We start from the raw sequence: 21,169 nt of genomic DNA, 5'->3' as shown, positions 1-21,169 counted from the left end.
GCACCAGGTGGCTTATTATACACGAAGAAGAATCCTTAGCACTTCAAACAAGCAGGTGGTTGCATCATATAGTTATTATTTAATTACCGATATCATGAATCACGAGTTAAATGAAATTCTGTACTCCTATAGTTTTAGTACCCATAAAGAGCAGAGCCTGACTGGAAGAAGAAACTTACAACAACCTGACGAGAGGGAAAACTTTAACTTCCAGACATTAGACAGCCATCAAGTAAAATACAAATTCTGAGGTGCCACAATGAGGAACATGAGAGTGGCCATATATAAACTAATGAACGATCGTAAGTTTTTGGTTGAGGAGATAGGTAATCTACCCCACTCTTCAGATTACTGTGATAAAGTCATTACCATCTGACGAAAATTAGACTGCATTAATAAATTTAATGGAGGTACGACTCATGCACTCAACAATGCATGAAAGCAGGCACTTGATACTATGAGACTACAGGGGAGTATCATTTTATTTTGTAATGTACTAGAGTTGGGAGTCACAAATGATAGAGGTTGAGTTTCGGATTGTTCTATGCACCTGTGCCATTCATTCTCCAATAGCCAGTGAGCTTTAGTAGTGTTTGGAGTGCTTTGCTGTAAATGTTTTGGGCAATGTGAGCATTAAACATTATTGTAGCATGTTATTTACTGAATTTTCATTCCATTTATTTCAAGTTGTCATTGGTAATGATAAATTTTACATATGCATGTGAGGGACGTAATTTATGAGATACATGCTTATTTGAAGTACAAAGCATGTTTATGCACCTACCAGAAGTGTTGCTTGGAACAGAACATACTGCAACCCCGCCTGTGTCTCATTTTGTCCAAACTGCCATCATTTGTGAATCTTAGAATAAAAATAATGTTGTATGCAATGTATAATAACTAGTGCCAGTGCAGCTTCTGAGAACAGAAGGTTTTAGTACATCACATCTCTGTGGATTCCCATGACCTCATTGACAGTTAATTTGTTTTCTTAACAAAGACAACAGAGGATATCATCAAAAGCTTGGAACGCAATCTACAAGTTAACTGAGAGCATTTTATAAGTACGAAATCCCACAAAGCAGAGTGCCAGAACTGTTAGTATTATACTTAATAGGTCCTTTCATGATTGACAAAGTAATTTCATATTTAAGAGTAATAATGAGTGTAAATCCTCAAAAGGTCTTCACAGGATCACACAGCTTTTACTGTGGCCAATTAATTTTCACTAACTGCCAATAAGTTAACAACTCCTCCTCCTTGGCTTCCTCTTGGTATGGATTTTTGTAACTCCTGTGCTCAGAATGGTGGCGCTCTTTCATAGATGATATGCAATGGGCATTCAAGAACTTGTGTTATTTTGAACAAGACTGCAATTTAATTAACCTACCTGTATGTCACCTGGAGTTATGTAGCCTTTCTTAAGCCATTCCAACAGCAGACTGTCCAATGCTGCCTTTTGTCCAGCATTAATTGTAGACACTAAGTGGCACAAGTTCTTCACAACAATTTCTGAATGTTTCCTGTAATAATACGATTAAACAGTTCATATTTTTGTGCCAAAAAAGAAATGTTTGACATGTTTGTTAACATAATATAAATCACTAACCTTGAATCAGTTTCTTCTGTCTTAAGGTAAACCTGGTAATAAGCTTCAGATACAGCAGACAGAACAGATTCATTTCCAGACAGCACCAAAGTCAATAGTTCTCGCATGCTGTTCTCTGCCTGAGATAAACCAAATTGGTAAGCACTGGTGATGAATTCAATTGCCTCCACTATATCTGTTGTTTGCATTGAAGTTAGCAATGAACATATAACTGGTAAGGCTTTGTTCATTAGCTCCACATATGCTATTGAATCCTGGAACAACATATAACAAAATGTATTAGGTGATGTCTGCTGCATAGTAACCGTGTGGTACAGTGTAGTATTTTAGTTAATAGACGAAGAACTTATATGTTAAGGAAAGGCAAAACTACATTTATTGCATTTGTAGACATTTAGCAAGGTTTTGACAATGCTGACTGGAATACTCTCTTTGAAATTCTGAAGGTAGCTGGGGTACAACACAGGGAGCAAAAGGCTATGTACAGCTTGTACAGAAACCAGACGGCAGTAGTAAGAGTCAGGGGCATGTAAGGAAAGCACTGGCTGACAAGGGAGTGAGACAAGGTTGCAGCCTATCATCAAAGTTATTCAATCTGGACAATGAACTACCAGTAAAAGAATACAAAGAAAAATTTGAAGTAGGAATTAAATTTCAGGGAAAAAGAAAAAAAATTGAGCTTTGCTGGTGATATTGTAATTCTGACAGACACAGCGAAGGATTCAGAAGAGAAGTTGAATGGAATGGACACTGTTTTGAAAAGAGGATATAAGATGAACATCAACAAAAGCAAAACAAGGATGATGGCGTAGTCAAATTGAATCAGGTAACGCTAAAGGAATAAGATTAGGAAACGAGACATTTAAAGTAGATGAGTTTTGCTATTTGGGCAGCAAACTAATAAAAATAATTGATGACTGCCAAAGTAGAGAGGATATAAAAATGTGGACTGGCAATGGCAAGAGAAATCTGTTAACATCAAATATAATTTAAGTGTTACGAAGTCTTTTCTGAAGGTATTTGTCTGGGATGTGGCCATGAATGGAAATGAGACATGGACAATAAACAGTTTAGGTAGAAAGAGAGTAGAAGCTCTCAAAATGTGGTCTACATACGAATGTTGCAGATCAGACTGGTCAATCATGTAATTAATGAGGAAGTACTAAATATAATTGAGGAGACGAGATTTGTGGCACAACTTGACCAAAAGAAGGGATTGGTTAATAGGACACATTCTCACACATCAGGGGATGCCTTTGGACAGAAGACCATAACAACACTGACTAAAATTAATTTGAAATTAAAGAGATGTATGTGAGAAATGGTGGAAGTGAACATGTGGGAATTACCCGGAGTATTTCAATATTTGTTCATTAACATATATTTTCGAGAGGGTTACCCTTAAAAATACTGTTTCTGTTGAATGAATTGATAGTCTCTCTTTACATGTACTGTTTGTTACTATGTCATCCAACAAATGATAATACTAGACCACAGCCGGTTCGAGAATCTGTCTACACACAAGCGAATCATCAAGGATAATATTGGACCACAGCCAGTTCAAGGATCTTTCTGCATATAAGCGACTTCTCATTTGGCACCTTCTCCCGCCTGCTTTTCCCTCATACATTTTCAACCACCCATATCAGTTTCCACCACTAATTGGGAAACACACTGTATACAAACCTTTCACTGGGGTGTCCCACACAACTTGGTGCCCCAAACGGCCATTACTAATTGTGATATGTAATCTATAGGAATTACACAGCTGTGATGCATCTGGCATCCCTCTCAGCTTGGCACCCCCAAGCACCGGCTTGTGCCCTCCAGCTGGGGTACCAACTCCTGTACCATAATAATGTAAAAGAGCATACTTGACTGCAAGAAGTATTTTCCACCAAAACAATTAATAAAAGTGAAAAGAATGAGAATATTTGGATCATATCACTAGTTGCTGTTAATTGTGGTACTTTCTATCTTAGCTGGGTACAGGGAACTATGACAGAACATCAGTGCTAGATATTGTGTTAATTCCTAAGTTAATAGAACTAGTAAGAGACTCATTTTATGAAAAATGCAATGTCACCTCTAATCATCAGTAGTTTCCTACAACTGATACCAACTGGAATGAAACGAGAAGTCAAGAGCAGAGTAAAAAGCTTTGGCTGTGGGAAAATCTATTTTGGTTTTCATTACCTTATACTACAAAACTGTAAAACGTACATTCTATTTAGGAATAAAGGAGATGACTCACCAGAAAGGCAGAAGCGCTGCATTGTTGACAGGCACACAAAGAAAAGATACAGTTGGGCTAGCTTTAGGAATGCACTTCCATTTTCTAGCTGTAGTAAAAAATATGCACATGCACGCATTCCAAAAGCTAGCCAAGCTCTGCATCTTTTGTTTATGGGCCTATTGACAACACAATACTTCTGCCTTTCGGTGACCTGTCTCCTTTATTTGTAAATAATTCATAATTTTCAATCAAAACCTTCTGAACATTATGAAACATATCATATGTCATTTAAGAAAAAGAAAAACATATAGCAATACTATGAAAATGATTAAGTGCTACTCACCATGAAGATGAGACACAGAATTGCAGACATACACAATGCTAAAGACCACTACACACTGAGTTTTTGGCCACAGCTTTCTTTAGAAAAGAAAACACACAAACATTCACACAAGCAGACACACCTCATGCACATACGACCGCTCTCTCTGGCCAATGGCACTGCTGTCGTGTCAAAGTGGAAGCAGCTATCTTGAGTGGGGCAGGGAAGGAAGAGGGATATTAGGGTATGGGTGGGAAGAAAGGAATTAGCATTGCCTGACGGAGTGTGTAGTGACTCGATGGTGGGCAGACAAGGCTGCCTGGTATGGTGTAAGGAGACTGTGGGGGTGGGGGTGGGGGTGGGGGGACAGGAGGAATGGGCAGTGGAAAAAGAGAGCAGCAGAGTGGGGAAAAGACTGACAGCATTGCCAGAGAGCAGAGCACAATGTGGGGGACGATGATGACACGAATTAGGAGGAGGCGATACGACAGAGTGGGCAGAAACTGTTGGATGGAAGGTGTGGGAACAGCAGGTTACTATAGATTGAGGCTGATATAATTTTCGGATCAGAGAATTTGGTTGGGTTGTGGAGGGCACAGACTGTGGAGCAGACACTGAAATCAAGCGTGTTATGCTCAGCTGGCTATTTACAATTTGTACAGAAACCAGATGGCAGTCATAAGAGTCGAGGGGCATGAAAGGGAAGCAGTGGTTGGGAAAGGAGTGAGACAGGGTTGTAGCCTCTCACCGATGTTATTCAATCTGTATATTGAGCAAGCAGTAAAGGAAACAAAAGAATAATTTGGAGTAGGTATTAAAATTCATGGAGACGAAGTAAAAACTTTGAGGTTCGCCGATGACATTGTAATTCTGTCAGAGACGGCAAAGGACTTGGAAGAGCAGTTGAACGGAATGGACAGTGTCTTGAGAGGAGGATATAAGATGAACATCAACAAAAGCAAAACGAGGATAATGGAATGTAGTCAAATTAAATCGGGTGATGCTGAGGGAATTGGATTAGGAAATGAGACACTTAAAGTAGTAAAGGAGTTTTGCTATTTAGGAAGTAAAATAACTGATGATGGTCGAAGTAGAGAGGATATAAAATGTAGACTGGCAATGGCAAGGAAAGCGTTTCTGAAGAAGAGAAATTTGTTAACATCGAATATAGATTTAAGTGTCAGGAAGTCATTTCTGAAAATATTTGTTTGGAGTGTAGCCATGTATGGAAGTGAAACACGGACGATACTAGTTTGGACAAGAAGAGAATAGAAGCTTTCGAAATGTGGTGCTACAGAAGAATACTGAAGATAAGGTGGATAGATCACGTAACTAATGAGGAGGTATTGAATAGGATTGGGGAGAAGAGAAGTTTGTGGCACAACTTGACTAGAAGAAGGGATCGGTTGGTAGGACATGTTTTGAGGCATCAAGGGATCACAAATTTAGCATTGGAGGGCAGTGTGGAGGGTAAAAATCGTAGAGGGAGACCGAGAGATGAGTACACTAAGCAGATTCAGAAAGATGTAGGTTGTAGTAGGTACTGGGAGATGAAGAAGCTTGCACAGGATAGAGTAGCATGGAGAGCTGCATCAAACCAGTCTCAGGACTGAAGAGCACAACAACAACAACATGCTCAGCTGCCACAGAGTGGTCCACTCTGCTCTTGGCCACAATTTGACAATTGCCATTCATCCTGTTAGACAGCTGGTCAGTAGTCATAGCAATATAAGAAGCTGTGAAATGATTACAGCAGAGATGGTATACAGCTGCTTTCGCAGGCGGCCCAGCCTCTGATAAGCCTGTGAAAGGATTTGCCTGTGACAGAACTTGCACCTGCATCCTCCACAGCAATATGGTCCCTGTGGCAAGGGATTGGGACTGGGAGTGGCATTTTCATTATTTGAAAAACATACGGCATTTTGATCAAAACGCTTTTTGCAATAATGACTGCGAGGACATAATTCTGACATAATATTGTCTCTCTCGATATTATATCTAAAAAGAAATAAAAAATCTTTTCTGTTGAAAATCAAAATACTTGTCTAGGTATAAAGTGTGCCACTTTGGGCATCTGCAGACCACAAAATCCCTAATACTATGTAAAACAAAACTGAAATATCTACAAAGCCTGCTTCAAATAAAATATCGCAAGGCGCAAGAAGCTTCTCACTTAGCGAACAAAACATAACATAAACAAAGCAAAAGTTTTGAGCTAAATTAATATGGTAAAGTGGAGAAAAAGTCACAAAGAGTGAAATACTTTATTTTCAGAGTAGTACTTTATGGAAGTCAGATGAAGTGCTCACATTAATAATAATGATAACAGACCATCACAAAACCCATAATGCATAATGACCTAGAAACCAACGGACACACAAAACGTCTCTGAAAGATGTGAAATTACACAGAAGAGAAAAGGAAAATGTTGAACTAAGAAAATTTAACGAGCGAAGATGAAATTTACAACTTACTGAAAAGGCTGATGGTAGACAAAGAATAGGCAAAAAACAGCTTCTACAAACCAACCAAATACATGACTTAAACAGAGTGGCACTACGAAGAACTGGAGGACACAGTAGGAGGTCAATTTGGGAGTTCTCTATTACACAAATCAGAAAAAGTTTTGCATCACCCCAGTTCCCATATCACAGACACAGTCCCCTTGACTGTTCAGAGATGTCACTAAACCTGCCCAAAGATGCAAACAAAAACACGTGAGCAGCGCCTACTAGACGGAGGAGGCCCAACAGCTGATCAGTTCCAGTCATTCCACCAGGATGGAGGTAACAGCTCGTGTTGTCTGCAGTTCAACCATGCCTAGACAGTCAATACTGCAGTTCGATCATGTCCACATTGTTACTTTGTGCCATGAAGGGCTCTCAACAAGGCAAGTGTCCAGGTGTCTCAGAGTGAACCAAATCAATGCTGTTCGAACATGGAGGATGTACAGAGAGACAGGAACTGCCGATAACATGTCTCACTCAGGCTGCCCAAGGGCTACTACTCTAGTGGATGAGCGCTACTTATGGATTATGGCACCGAGGAACCCTGACATCAATGCCACCAAGTTGAATAATGCTTTTCGTGCAGCCACAGGACATCGAGTTATGACTAACTGTGCGCAGTATGCTGCTTGATGCACAGCTTCACTCCCGACATCCATGGCGAGGTCTATCTTTGCAACCAAGACACCATGCAGTGTGGTACAGATGGGTCCAACAACATGCCTAATGGACCACTCAGGATTGGTATCACATTCTCTTCACCGAAGAGTGTTGCATATACCTTCAACCAGACAATAGTCAGACACATGTTTGGAGGAAACCCGATCAGGCTGAACGCCCTAGATACATTGTCCAGCAAGGTGGAGGTTCCCTGCTGCTTTGGGGCACCATTATGTGGGGCAGACGCACACCGCTGTTGGTCACAGAAGGCGCTGTAATGGCTGTACGATACGTGAATGCCATCCACCAACCATATCTGCAGCATATTGGCAAGGCATTTGTCTTCATGGATGACAATTTACACTCCAATCGTGCACATCTTGTGAATGACTTCTTTCAAGATAAAAGATATCATCATCATCATCATCATCACTCGACTAAAGTGGCCAGCATGTTCTCCAGACATGAACCCTATCGAAAATGCCTGGGATAGATTGAAAATGGCTGTTTTTGGACGACATGACCCACCAACCACTCTGTGGGATCTACGCCGAATTGCTGTTGAGGAGTGGGACATCCTGGACCAACAGTGCCTTGATGCACTTGAGGATAGTATGCCATGACGAATACAGACATGCATCAATGCAAGAGGACATGCTACTGGGTATTAGAGGTACCAGTGTGTACAGCAATCTGGACCACCACCTTTGAAGGTCTTGCTGTACGGTGGTACAACATGCAATGTGTGGTTTCCATGAGCAATAAAAAGGGCAGAAATGATGTTCATGTTGATGTCTATTCCGATTTTGTGTGCAGGTTCCAGAACTCTCGGAACTCAGGTGATGCAAAACTTTTTTTTGATGTGTGTATATCTTATTGAGGGTTAAGGGAATCAACCAGGTTAGATCCCAATAAGCAGTTCACATATTATTGCCACACAGGTGTCAATACACATAAGGTAAAGACTTTAATGGATCGCTTTATGGGGAACAAGTATGGATGGGCTGCTTATCAATCCCCACAGCAGACAATGTGGTAAGTTGGTGTACTGGAATATCCTCAGCATGTAACCTGGTCATGTGACCTACAGCACTTAGATTTTGAAGCACACAGGACACGAGTGAGACTGATTGAGCACAACCCTGCATCTACATGTATACTTCGCAAACAAAGGTGAAGTGCATAGCAAGGGTACTTCCTACTGCACCACATGTTAGATTTTCTTCCACTCCTATTTGTGCATGAAGTGTGAGGAGAATGACTGCTTAACTGCCTCTGTGCGCACATTAATTAGTTAAATCTTGTCATTGTGGCTCTAAAGAGAATGGTATGTAGGGGTCTGTAGTACATCCCTATCAAGCTATCAGACTGTTCAGATGCACTGCCAAGTTCTTCATACCTTGGCCTGCAAGTGTGCCATGGATAGGGTTGCTGGAGGGCTTGATGCTATTTGCAGGTATTTGAGACACAGCAACTTCTGCACTTTCACCTTGGAACAAGTAGTTTGGCTGAATAAACAATTGCATGGACTTTGAAACCATATTGTTTCTACTGCTTTTTATTTAATGACAATAAATCAGCAAACTTTAGCAACTGCAGGGATACTAATGAAGTAATATTAAATGAGATCTAGTAGGATTACCAGAAGTGTGTCACAAAAAATGAGGACAGAGGGACATCAGCTTATGAATTTCCTGCGTCACAGCCTGTGAAAGTAGCTGGATTTGGACGGGTTACTCCTGTAACTGAAATATCAGATCTGAAGATGGTTCTGGGTGAACCAAAACCGATCATATGAATAAAAAGACTTTTGCAATCAAGACGGATTATAAGTAACATTACACAATCACTGACTGCTGCTATCCCATCAAACATAATGTCTGTTTTTGCAAAGATGATGAGAGTCTTTTTGAGATGTACTGCTACCAGTAATTGTCAATACCTTTGCTTCTAACACTGGGTCATCTGCTTCAAACTGTAGAACTTCCCACTCATCTAATAAGTAATCATGCCAGACATCGAATGGCATAATTTCTGCAGTCTTTAAAATGTCACTATAGCTTCTCCTCTTTATTCTTGCTTTGGGGTGTTCTAAGAACATAAAACTTTTCAGTGGTGCATTTGAAAAGCACATCTTACGCATAGGTTATGTCTGATAAAAATTAGAAATATTTTAATATTAAATGAACTCACCTTTAAAAATGCAATGACACGTTTAAGTTCCTTACTTTCTTCGCTCTCTTCAGGTTCACCATGATACATAAAATGAATTTTACGGAATAATTTCACACAGTTATCATGAAGTTCTTCTATATCAACACTGTTCCTGTAAGAACAGAAAATAGTAAGGAAAATAAATAATTCATATTACAAAGAAACTATTTCACTAAATAATATCAAAAGGCCACGTGAGACTTGTATTTGAAACTGTGTATATTGAGCATGTGGGAGTTGCTTGATTGAGATGACACAGACAAAATAAAATAAAATATACAGATCGGTGTTTCTGGTGTGTTGACATCACACTGAAGCTCCCACTGAAAACCTTTATTATGAAGCTGTGGCTTTGAAACGTACGTTGGCATAATAAAGGTGCTATCAAGACCATAAATGGAATTTATTATTATACTGCAGGTTTTATCAACCTTGCAGCAACATCAACACAGATCAACTTCCATCCCCATAGGTTCTCTCTTCACCTTTCTACTCCTTCTCTCCGCCTTTTCATTGCCCCCTAGGTCAACTGTTCTTCACTCTTTTCCACTGGTAGGCAATTGACTGCTATTCTCTACTAGGTGGAGCAGATAAAACTTCTCTACAAGTGTAATTTTGTCTTGTCAATAAGGACTGAGTTGTTACAATAGTAAGAAGAAAGTCTTTCTTCCCTTTTGTGCACTTAAGAGATTAGCACTCATACAACATATACATCAGTTCAGGGCAGTAACTACTAAACTAACAGTTTATAACGTGCAAGACATGAATATATTTGACATTAACAATTGAAAATCCATAATAGCTAGTTTAAATTTCTACTCTATATCTTTCATTTCCTCCACTTGGACTTTTCTGAATATGGAAACTGTCTCAGATCCACAAATAGGAAAAAGCAACGTATTTACGATTTGGACCATCTCCGAATGAAATCAATGCTTACTTCTTCTCCTTGTTGAAAATAAACAAGTGCGAAATCATCAGTTACTTATTCAGTTCGTTTACTAAAAACCTCTTTCACTAGAACACTTTCTCTGAGTAAAATATGTATTAATTAGCATAATACTGTAATGTCTTAACCATAAAGGAGTAAATTTGACAACACAGTTGTCAATTACAGCACAACAATTAGTGCTGAAAGCATGTGTATTGCAGACATAAATTTACAAACAGAAATGCATGGAGAGAGCTGTCATTAATACAAACCTCAAATATCCCAGAACCTGTGAACATTATAAACATAAGAAATTTTGAACACCTTCTAGATATTATAAATATAAGGGACAGCCAAATAAAAACGAGAAAGGTGGAAGGAAATAAGTAAACAGTTTATTACTTCAAAAGTAATTTCTGTAACAGTTAATACATTTATTCCACTGTGAGCCAAGATGATCACAATGCCTTCATGGAAAAATGTTTGCAGTTGTCTATGATAGCACCCAGGCGTGCACCTCTTCAACCAATTGATGGCCACCAATGTCTTTCTTCAGATCTCACGGAAATAGCGTGGGGGGAGATTGGTACCGTGGTCCCACATGTTGCCAAGGTTGTTTTGAGTATGCTGCAGAATTTTTGGTGGGAAGCCATTACGCATTCTCCATACAGTCCTGATCTCTCCCCACGCAATTTCCAAATTATTGGAGCCCTGAAAAGACATTCGTGGCCATCAATCTGCTTCAGATGAGGGGTCGCGTTGTCACATCCTCTTCACTATGATGAGTCGCGAAGTTAACTTCTCCTGTTGAAGTTTCACAATCATTAAGTAGGCCTTCAATTTCCCTAAGCGAGATCTGTTGATGTGCGCCTCAGAACTGAAGCAGGGTTACATATGCAGGACACCTCTTCATTTTTGTCTTTTTGATGAAGGGTCATAATCCTTGACTTCGTGTGACATCTGACAATCAATAAAGAATACAATACTGCCCAAAGCATTGTTTCAGTAACTTTTCTGATAGTCCCACTTTCCATACAGGATGTGTAAAAAGCCATACCAAGTCTTCTGGCCTGTGCTTGGTGTTATAGTGCTTTCAGTCCATCTGCGATTGTATGCAACCCATCCCTCTTGCTTCATCAGACCTGAAAGTGAGGTGTTTCATGTAATACTCCCGAGTATTGTCCCACTGAAATAGAACATTGTGTCCACTGTTGTTTTAGCCTTCTGACTGTGGAGCTGAAAGAACGGTGTGAAGCCTATAATGGCCTCCTCCACACTATTATGTGTGTGTCCCAAGAGGCAGTATTATATTCCAATCTTTGTCAGACATCAACATACCTTCAAAGCGTCTGCAAACATCTTATTAAAGCATTTTGTGAGGTCATTCACCTGTAGGGGGTAGATAGTTGTCATTCCGACAGTGGTGACACAACATGAAATTACCTCTGATACTATTCTCATTTGGAAAACCTTTCCGCAGTCAAAGATCGGCAAATAGGGTACTCCGTGCTTTGAAATGAAGTCTGCTACAAGGAATGTTGCAATCTCCAGAGCTTTGGCAATTGGCGTAACTTTGAAGTGTATGTATGTTTGTTTGTTTTGCTTTAGGATGCAAAAAACAACAGGGGTCATACGTGCCCAAGTCCAAATTATAGAACACGAACACAGAGAGTAGTTAAACGACTACATGTCAGTCCCAATGGACAGAATAGGAGACAGCTAAAAACAGGCACGTGGAAAAAGGGCTAGAGAAAACACCATACAGAAATGAAGGTCCAAAACTAAAAATTAAATGGTCTTCAACATACTGACTTGGTGGATAAAAAGTACAATGCGGTCAACAGCCTGTGCGTCGGTCGCTAAAATGGCTGATAAATCAGAAGGCAAACCCAAGCTGGAATGTAAATTGTTAGAAAAAGAGTATTCCAGCAGTATGTGGCAGACAGTTAAAATTTGGGTGCAATGTGTACAAAGTGGTGGGGTAGCACCACTTAGCACATGAAAGGCAGTGCCCAATACTCAGCCGAGTTAAAATAACCTCCTCCCAGCGGAAGTGCCGTTAAGAGGTCGTTCAATGCGCTGGGAGAGGCTTAATAAGCCAAAGCTTATTCCAGTGAAGGGAGGACCATTGGCAATGCCAAAGGGACACCACACCGACAGACGGCAGAGAGAATACAAGTACTCGCAGGCTGCAGCACGAGGCCTGTAGCCTTGGCACCAGCCTCGTTTCCTGGCAGACTGACACGACCAGGGACCCACAGAAACATGACACTAGCTCCACGAAGAGTGAGCAAGTGACAGTTATCTTGGACCTGCTGCACTAAGGGACGAACAGTTTACAGTGCACATAGACTTTGGAGGGCACTGAGTGAGTCCGAGCAGAGGACACAACCAGAAAAGCTGTGTTGCCAGCTGTACTCCATGGCCTCATACAAGGCAAAGAGCTTGCCTATAAATACTAAGGAGTGTGCCAGAAGCTGATATCAAAAGGCACAGGTGCCAATGATGAATGCACATCCAATCCCACAGTCAGTCCGAGAGTCATCAGTGTAGACAAAGACACTATCGCGAAGTTCCATGTGAAGCTCGTGAAACTGGAGGTAATAGACTGAGGCTGGAGAAGTGTCCTTAGAAAGAGAATGAAGGTCAAGGTTAACATGGGCTGCTTCACGAAGCCAAGGTGGTGAAGGGTTCACACCCACTGGAAAAGTTGCTAATAGTATTAAGTTACGCCACTGTAGCAAGTGGCAAATGCGGTCTCCAGGAGTTAACAGAGACGAGGGATGAGCCCCATACTGACTATCAAAAGAATCATCAAAGGAGGCAGCATAGGAGGGGTGGCCATGCATGGCAGACAAACGGCATGCATACCTGCTGAGGAGAAAGCCATGGCAGTAGGACAGTGGTAGTTCAGCAACTTCAGCATACAGACACTCAACCAGGCTGGTGTAAAAGGAGCCCATGGCCGAGTGGATGCCATGATGATGGATAGTGTTGAGACAGCGTAAGAGGGATGGGTGTGCAGGCGCATAAACAAAGCCACCATAGTCGAGTTTGGAATGCACAAGGGACCGGTACAAACGGAGGAGGATGGTTCGATCAGCACCCCAGGAAGTACCATTGGGGACATGTAGGAGATTGATGAACCGTGTACAGCGGGCTGCAAGGCAAGACATATGGAAGGACCAAGAGTGTTTGCTATCGAGCATGAGCCCCAGAAATTTCGTAGTTTCAATGAACGGAATGTCAACAGGACCAAGACGTAGAGATGGTAAGAGAAACCATTTGTGCCACCAGAAATTCGTACAGACAGTTTTATCAGGGGAAAAGCGAAAGCCATTGTCGATGCTCCAGGAGTAAAGACAACCAAGACCAGTGCTGAAGATGCTGCTCAGTGAGACAAGTCTGTGGAGAACTGCAGTAGATGGCAAAATTGTCAACAAAAAGACAGCTGGAAATACCCGACAGAAGACAGTTCATTATAGGGTTATTGGCAATAGCAAAGACGACGACTCTCATGATGGAACCCTGAGGCACACCATTTTCCTGGATAAAGGAATCTGACAAGGCAGAACTCGCACGCACCTTGAAAACATAGTCTTGTAAAAATGCCTGAAGAAAACAAGGCAGGCACCCACGAAAGCCCCACATGTAAAGAGGATGGAGGATACTAATTATCCAGCAGGTGTCATAAGCCTTCTCCAAATCGAAAAACATGGCCACAGTCTGGGATTTCTGCAGAAAACCATTCATGACATGAGAGGACAAATTAATGAGGTGGTCAACTGCGTAACGCCACACTCAAAATCCACATTATTCACTTGTTAGTAACTAGAGAGACTCAAGCCACACACCAGCCGGGCATGAATCATGTTCCATCAACTTGCAAACGCTGCTGGTAAGGGAGATGGGGTGGTAGCTAGAAGGAAGGTTTTTGTCCTTACCAGGCTTAGATATGGGTATGATGGTGGCTTCACGTCAGTATCCAGGAAATGTGCCCTCTGCCCAGATGCGCTTGTACACGTTAAGCAGAAAGTGCTTGCCCGCTAGAGAAAGGTGCTGCAACATTTAAATGCGGACAGCGTCTGGCCGTAGGGTGGAGGATCAGGATGAACTGAGAACATGATGTAGTTCCCTTTTTGTAAAGGCGGAGCTGTAGCACTCACACTTCGGAGAAGAGAAGGGTATCGCTGGAGCCTCCTCTGCTTGTTTCCGATAGATAATGCCAGGGTGATAGTGGAAAGAGCTAGAAACTTCCACAAAATGGTGTCCCAAGGTGTTGGAGATAGCAATAGTGTCCATGATGACATCGTCAGTGACTGTCAGGCTGGAAATTGGGGAATGGATCTTGGTTTCCGAGAGACATCGCAGGTTGGCCCACACGACAGGGGAAGGTGTGGAACTGTTAAAAGAACTAATGAATGAAACCCAGTTAGCTCTTTTGCTATCCAGAAGAACTTGACAATGCTCTGCACTTATCTGTACATAATGAATGCAGTTTGCCGAAGTAGGGAGGCAGTTATACATGCTGAGAGCATGTCTACGTGCATGAATTGCGTCACGACATGCCTCAGCCCACCAAGGGACTGAGACACGACATGGTAAAGAGGAAGTGCAGGGGATGGAACTTTCTGCAGCAGTAAGGATAACGTTTGTGAGATATTCGACCTGCTGATCACAACTGGGGAAATCTTGTTCTTCGAAGGCCACCAGGGAGGAGTAAAGCTGCCAGTCAGCCCTGGGAAGCTGCCATTTAGGTGTGCATGCAGATGGGGTAGGGGACAGCAAATGGGTAGCACACGGGAAATGGTTGCTCAAGTAGGTGTGAGAAAGAACGAACCACTCAAGACTATGGGTAAGCTGGGCAGTGCAGGATAGGTCCAAATAGGAATAGGTGTGCAAGGAGTTGGAAAGAAAAGTGGGTGCTCCAGTGTTAAGACAGAAAAGATTAAGTTGGTTATGGAGGTCAGCCAGGTCCTGGGAGAAACCCAAAGGGGATGATGTGCATTAAAGTCGAGTAGCAAAAATGGGTGAGGTAGCTGCCCAATGAATTGAAGGAAGTCGGCCCTGGTGACAGTGAATGATGGAGGGCCATATACAGTAAAGTGGGAAAATGTCAGGTGGGGAAGGAAAAGGCGAACTGCCACAGCTTGAAGATTGGTAATCAGCGAGAAGGGTTGACTATGACTGTCATCCCATATGAGAAGCATGATGCACCATGAGAGGGAATGACAACCTCAGGGGGAAGGTCATAACGAATCGGTAAGAAATGCGAAAGCTCAAAGCGGTCATGAGAGCATTATTTCATTTCCTGGAGGCAGAGTACAAAGGGATGCTGCAACACTAAAAGCACCTGTAAGTCCTCTTTGTGGGATCAAAGGCCGCGACCATTCCATTGGAGGAGAGTCATGATGAAGAGGTGTGGGCATGTCTTTCAGCAGCTGCTGAGTGACAGCTGGGGAAGAGGCGCTACAATGGGGCACAGAAGCAGAATACTGCCCCATGGGGTTCACAGAAGCATCAGCTTGCTTGAGCGGTCAGTCTGTGGAGTCCAACACCGAAAAATGGTTGTTGGTGCGCACCGGTGACACGGAGGCTGGTTGCGCTAAGATTTCACATGCCGACAGCATTGAAGACTGTTTGCCTTTGGAAGACTTCTTCGAGCCTTTCCGGTTAGATGAAGACCTGGTTATTTGGCTGGAGGGATGGAGGAAGTCTTCACAGGTGTACTCCTTTTGACCTTTCTGGCCTACCGGCTGCGTAGCTTGTGGTTTCGCCCCTTGAGGCGAGAGTTCGACGGCTTGTTGCACAGCTAGATGGGGGGATGGCGATGCTACCATGACAACATTACGACTACAATCTGTTAAAACAACAAATTTGAGGGGCTGTGTTCTGTCACTGATAGAACACCATGTGATATATGTTCATGTTGGATGGACTTATTTCTCATTTGCCACCTTCAGCACAATTGCTTTTGTATCACAGACCACCTCTTCTTTAGTTGGTGACAACAAGCATTCCACATTACAGAGAAAGAAGTGTACTAGTGCCCAGATAGTTTGGCCATCAATAATGTTCCCTGACATTTTAGTAACAGTTGCCCATGGGGATTCTGCTGTGGCCTCACCTCCAGAGTCACCTCGCTTAGTTTTCCCGAATTTGGAAGCTAGGTGAGCTGCTGAGAACTCTGCATTGCAATGGCTACAGTGTGTTGCAGGACTGACCTCAAGGGTACAATAACGGCCTTTGCCCCAGAGGTCAAGAATGATCTCATGCAGTTCACTAGTGCGAACAGGACTGTTCTAGTGGTTGACTTTCTGAGGTATAATAGCCATCGAATACTGTCCCTTCTCTCTTTCTGTGCAAGTATACAGCATATCCACATTGGAAATATACCGACGTGCATTCCTCCGTCCTCCAAATGCCTATTCTTCTGTGAGACATTATACTTCGCAGAGGAGTTGGTTATAACTGCAGTGGTCAGATGCTGGCTTTGATGGCTGCAGCATAAATTTGAGTTGGTTGAGTCCAATACACCTCTTGTTCAATATTCTCTATTACTTCCTGATGAATGAAGTCGTATTCATGGCTGTTGTCTCGTGTGTAAGAGGGTAGTTCAACATTCTATATTTCTTCAGGAAGTATGAAGTTGACATTCATGGCTGCTATCTCCTGCTCATGAGGGTAGTTCACAAGTTTTCAGAATGGGCGGAATCAAATGGCTTACCTCAGTAAATATTTTTATTTTTCAATGTAGTCTCCCTGCACACTCAAGCATTATTGTAATGCCTGGAACCTATCTCAAAAAATAGATTCCTCCAGATCTACAAAATACCCATCAACTTCGGCTGTCAGTTCATCATTTGATAAGGATCTCCATCCACTAAGGAAAATTTTGAACTTAGGAATAGATGGAAGTCTGATGGAGTGCGAAGAGTGTGGCAAAATTTCATATCTTAGTTTATGTATTTTCGCCACGGTAACAAGAGACGTTGGGGTGCACATTATCTTGATAAATAATTACACTCCTGGAAATTGAAATAAGAACACCGTGAATTCATTGTCCCAGGAAGGGGAAACTTTATTGACACATTCCTGGGGTCAGATACATCACATGATCACACTGACAGAACCACAGGCACATAGACACCGGCAACAGAGCATGCACAATGTCGGCACTAGTACAGTGTATATTCACCTTTCGCAGCAATGCAGGCTGCTATTCTCCCATGGAGATGATCGTAGAGATGCTGGATGTAGTCCTGTGGAACAGCTTGGCATGCCATTTCCACCTGGCACCTCAGTTGGACCAGCGTTCGTGCTGGACGTGCAGACCGCGTGAGATGACGCTTCATCCAGTCCCAAACATGCTCAATGGGGGACAGATCCGGAGATCTTGCTGGCCAGGGTAGTTGACTTACACCTTCTAGAGCACGTTGGGTGGCACGGGATACATGCGGACGTGCATTGTCCCGTTGGAACAGCAAGTTCCCTTGCCGGTCTAGGAATGGTAGAACGATGGGTTCGATGATGGTTTGGATGTACCGTGCACTATTCAGTGTCCTCTCGACGATCACCAGAGGTGTACGGCCAGTGTAGGAGATAGCTCCCCACACCATGATGCCGGGTGTTGGCCCTGTGTGCCTCGGTCGTATGCAGTCCTGATTGTGGCGCTCACCTGCACGGCGCCAAACACGCATACGACCATCATTGGCACCAAGGCAGAAGCGACTCTCATCGCTGAAGACGACACATCTCCATTCATCCCTCCATTCACGCCTGTCGCGACACCACTGGAGGCGGGCTGCACGATGTTGGGGCGTGAGGGGAAGATGGCCTAACGGTGTGCGGGACCGTAGCCCAGCTTCATGGAGACAGTTGCGAATGGTCCTCGCCGATACCCCAGGAGCAACAGTGTCCCTAATTTGCTGGGAAGTGGCGGTGCGGTCCCCTACGGCACTGCGTAGGATCCTACGGTCTTGGCGTGTATCCGTGCGTCGCTGCAGTCCGGTCCCAGGTCGACGGGCACGTGCACCTTCCGCCGACCACTGGCGACAACATAAATGTACTGTGGAGACCTCACGCCCCACGTGTTGAGCAATTCGGCGGTATGTCCACCCGGCCTCCCTCATGCCCACTATACGCCCTCGCTCACAGTCCGTCAACTGCACATACGGTTCACGTCCACGCTGTTGCGGCATGCTACCAGTGTTAAAGACTGCGATGGAGCTCCGTATGCCACGGCAAACTGGCTGACACTGACGGCGGCGGTGCACAAATGCTGCGCAGCTAGCGCCATTCGACGGCCAACACCGCGGTTCCTGGTATGTCCGCTGTGCCGTGCGTGTGATCATTGCTTGTACAGCCCTCTCGCAGTGTCCGGAGCAAGTATGGTGGGTCTGACACACCGGTGTCAATGTGTTCTTTTTTACATTTCCAGGAGTGTATTTTCTTCCTTGGCAAACCTGGCCTTTTCCACACGCCTTTTGCTATAGTTGCTCCACGAGGTTCGTGTAGTACCATTCCATAATTGTTTGACCAGTGGGTAGATAAACTACCTGCAGAATCTCTTTTGGATTCCAGAAAACTGACAAGGAACTTTATAGCCAACCATACTGCCTTTACTTTCTTCAGTACTGGTGGTGGAGGAGAAGCAACATGTTTCTATTGCTTTGACAGGTGTTTCGTTTCTAGGATATGGTAATAGGCCCAAGATTAATCTGTGGCTGCAAATCAGCACAACATATCTTGTTGGCTGCTCTGAAAATGGTTCAAACAGGTACAGTCTCATGTGTTTTTGATCCTGTGTTCAAAGTGTCACAGCACCCATTTAGTAGATATTTTCTCATATACAATTCCACTGTTAAAATGTGATATGCCGATTCAGATGACATCCCTACAGCTTCAGCAGTTTCTGGCACTTTCAGTCGGCAATCTTCCACAACAATTTTATGCATTTTGCAACAATTTCTGGGGTAGAGGCATATCTTGGATGATCACTACGCAGATCATCGTCTAAGCTGTCGACCAAATTTGAACTTATCTGTTCCCTTGCAAACAGCTGACTATGAAGGAGCACAGTTCCCCAGCATGTTCTGAAAATGGCACAAATTTCCTTTGCTTTCACATATTTCTCTCCGCAAATCACTAGAGGGTAAAACAGACACCTGCAACACAGACTCGTACCCAGAGCTCTGATACATCACATTTTTACTCACAAAGAACAACCTGTTACTACGATGGAATCTCACTGTGCTATTGCTGACATCAGGTTGTGATCCTGTGAACTTTTCAAATCACTCTCAAACATAGAGTTTCTGGCTTCCGTAAATGGCTGTATTTCTTCTCTTAGCAACTGTCTTGTAAATGGCGTGATATCTTTCACAAATGTCATAGGGATCACATTTGGGAGCCAGTCATGCCACTTTCATCTCACTCTCTTCCATTGCATTTCCTCAATGTGCAGACACAACTTGACGAATCAGTCTACTGTTGCACAATCACTTATCAGAAGAGCTTGTTTCCTGTCTTCCCTTACCCCTCTCACCACATGTAAGATTTTGTTCGAATTCTTATTCGGAATCAGTACGTGCTATAGGACCAAACCATTCTCTATACAAGACTGTGTTCTTTCCCTATGACACTGCGCCTAGTTCTGTTGAGTGGTCATGCTGCTGATTATGCTCAAATATTCTCTTCAGTTTGGAATTTGTCCCGCAATTTAGCATCTCTGTTGTGCTCGGCTGTGCTGTCCGAGTAGAAATACAGATTTGCCAAACACATCATGTCATGTTACCTGCCTTATTTGGCAACTTGGTTGAAATTTTTCAGCCATTTTGTTGTTTTTTTGTTATGGTTTTAGGGCCTGGCGGGAAGGCGAGGGAAATGATAAATAAATAAATATATATCTGAATTGGAAATCAACAGCAATGGGAGCGAAACTCAAAATGTGGGAAAACTAAAAAACAGAAGAAAAGCTTAGAAAATCACTATAGAAGGGGCGGGGGGTGGGTTGTTTTCCCCAGAAAGAGCTTCAAATGACCAAAGTCATCTCACTGATAAGATATATCATGTGGCAGCTGTAAACGGGCGCATAGCGGAGTAATATAGGGGCACTGAAGTAAAAAGTCTCTCACCTTCCACAGTTGAGAGAGCAGTGGGGACAAAGCCGGGAGGATCACCAGTTAAAAGATGCTGATGGCTAAAAAGACAGTGCCCTATCCGGAGTCTAGTTAAAATTACCTCCTCCCAACATCGAGTTTGGGAGGAAGGTCCAAGCATAGGGAAGAGGTTTCAAGCCCCGCAATTTATTATCGGGAAGTGTAGATCAATAATCGTGCCATAAAAGAGCAACACGACGACATAATACACACTGTAGATCGGCAAAGGGAACCACGTGAACAGCAGGCTGAGGAAGAGAGACTGCAGCCTTGGCTGCTATATAGGCCACCTCATTTCCACAGATACTGTGTCCTGGGATCCAGAGAGGAATGCCACAGAGATGCCCCCTCATGTGGAGCAAGTGGAGGCAGTCCTGAATCCGGTGGACCAGAGGGTGGACAGGGTAAAGAGCTTGGAGGCTGAGGAGAGAGCTGAGCGAATCTGAGTACGTAATATACTGTATCCGCTGATGGCGACGGATGTACTGGACAGCCTGGAGGACAGCGTAAAGCTCCGCAGTAAAAACCGA

At 43.1% G+C, this 21,169-nt stretch overlaps 1 protein-coding gene across 1 annotated transcript in view; it reads right to left on the bottom strand.

The window, feature by feature from the left end:
• The window catches only part of LOC126354501 (condensin complex subunit 1-like), a 169,626-nt gene that overhangs the window by 62,968 nt on the left and 85,489 nt on the right, over window positions 1-21,169 (bottom strand). Inside the window, exons 11-13 of the mRNA XM_050004228.1 lie at window positions 9,528-9,660; window positions 1,610-1,863; window positions 1,391-1,523 (exon numbers count right to left, since the gene is read on the bottom strand). Of these exons, the coding sequence (XP_049860185.1) occupies window positions 1,391-1,523; window positions 1,610-1,863; window positions 9,528-9,660 (520 nt within the window). The remainder of the gene's footprint in view (window positions 1-1,390; window positions 1,524-1,609; window positions 1,864-9,527; window positions 9,661-21,169) is intronic.

Source organism: Schistocerca gregaria, chromosome 1 (genome assembly GCF_023897955.1).
Source record: "Schistocerca gregaria isolate iqSchGreg1 chromosome 1, iqSchGreg1.2, whole genome shotgun sequence".
Classification (NCBI taxonomy): domain Eukaryota; kingdom Metazoa; phylum Arthropoda; class Insecta; order Orthoptera; family Acrididae; genus Schistocerca; species Schistocerca gregaria.
The sequence above is the reverse complement of the archived record's forward strand: the minus strand, read 5'-3'. Positions and strand labels throughout refer to the sequence as shown.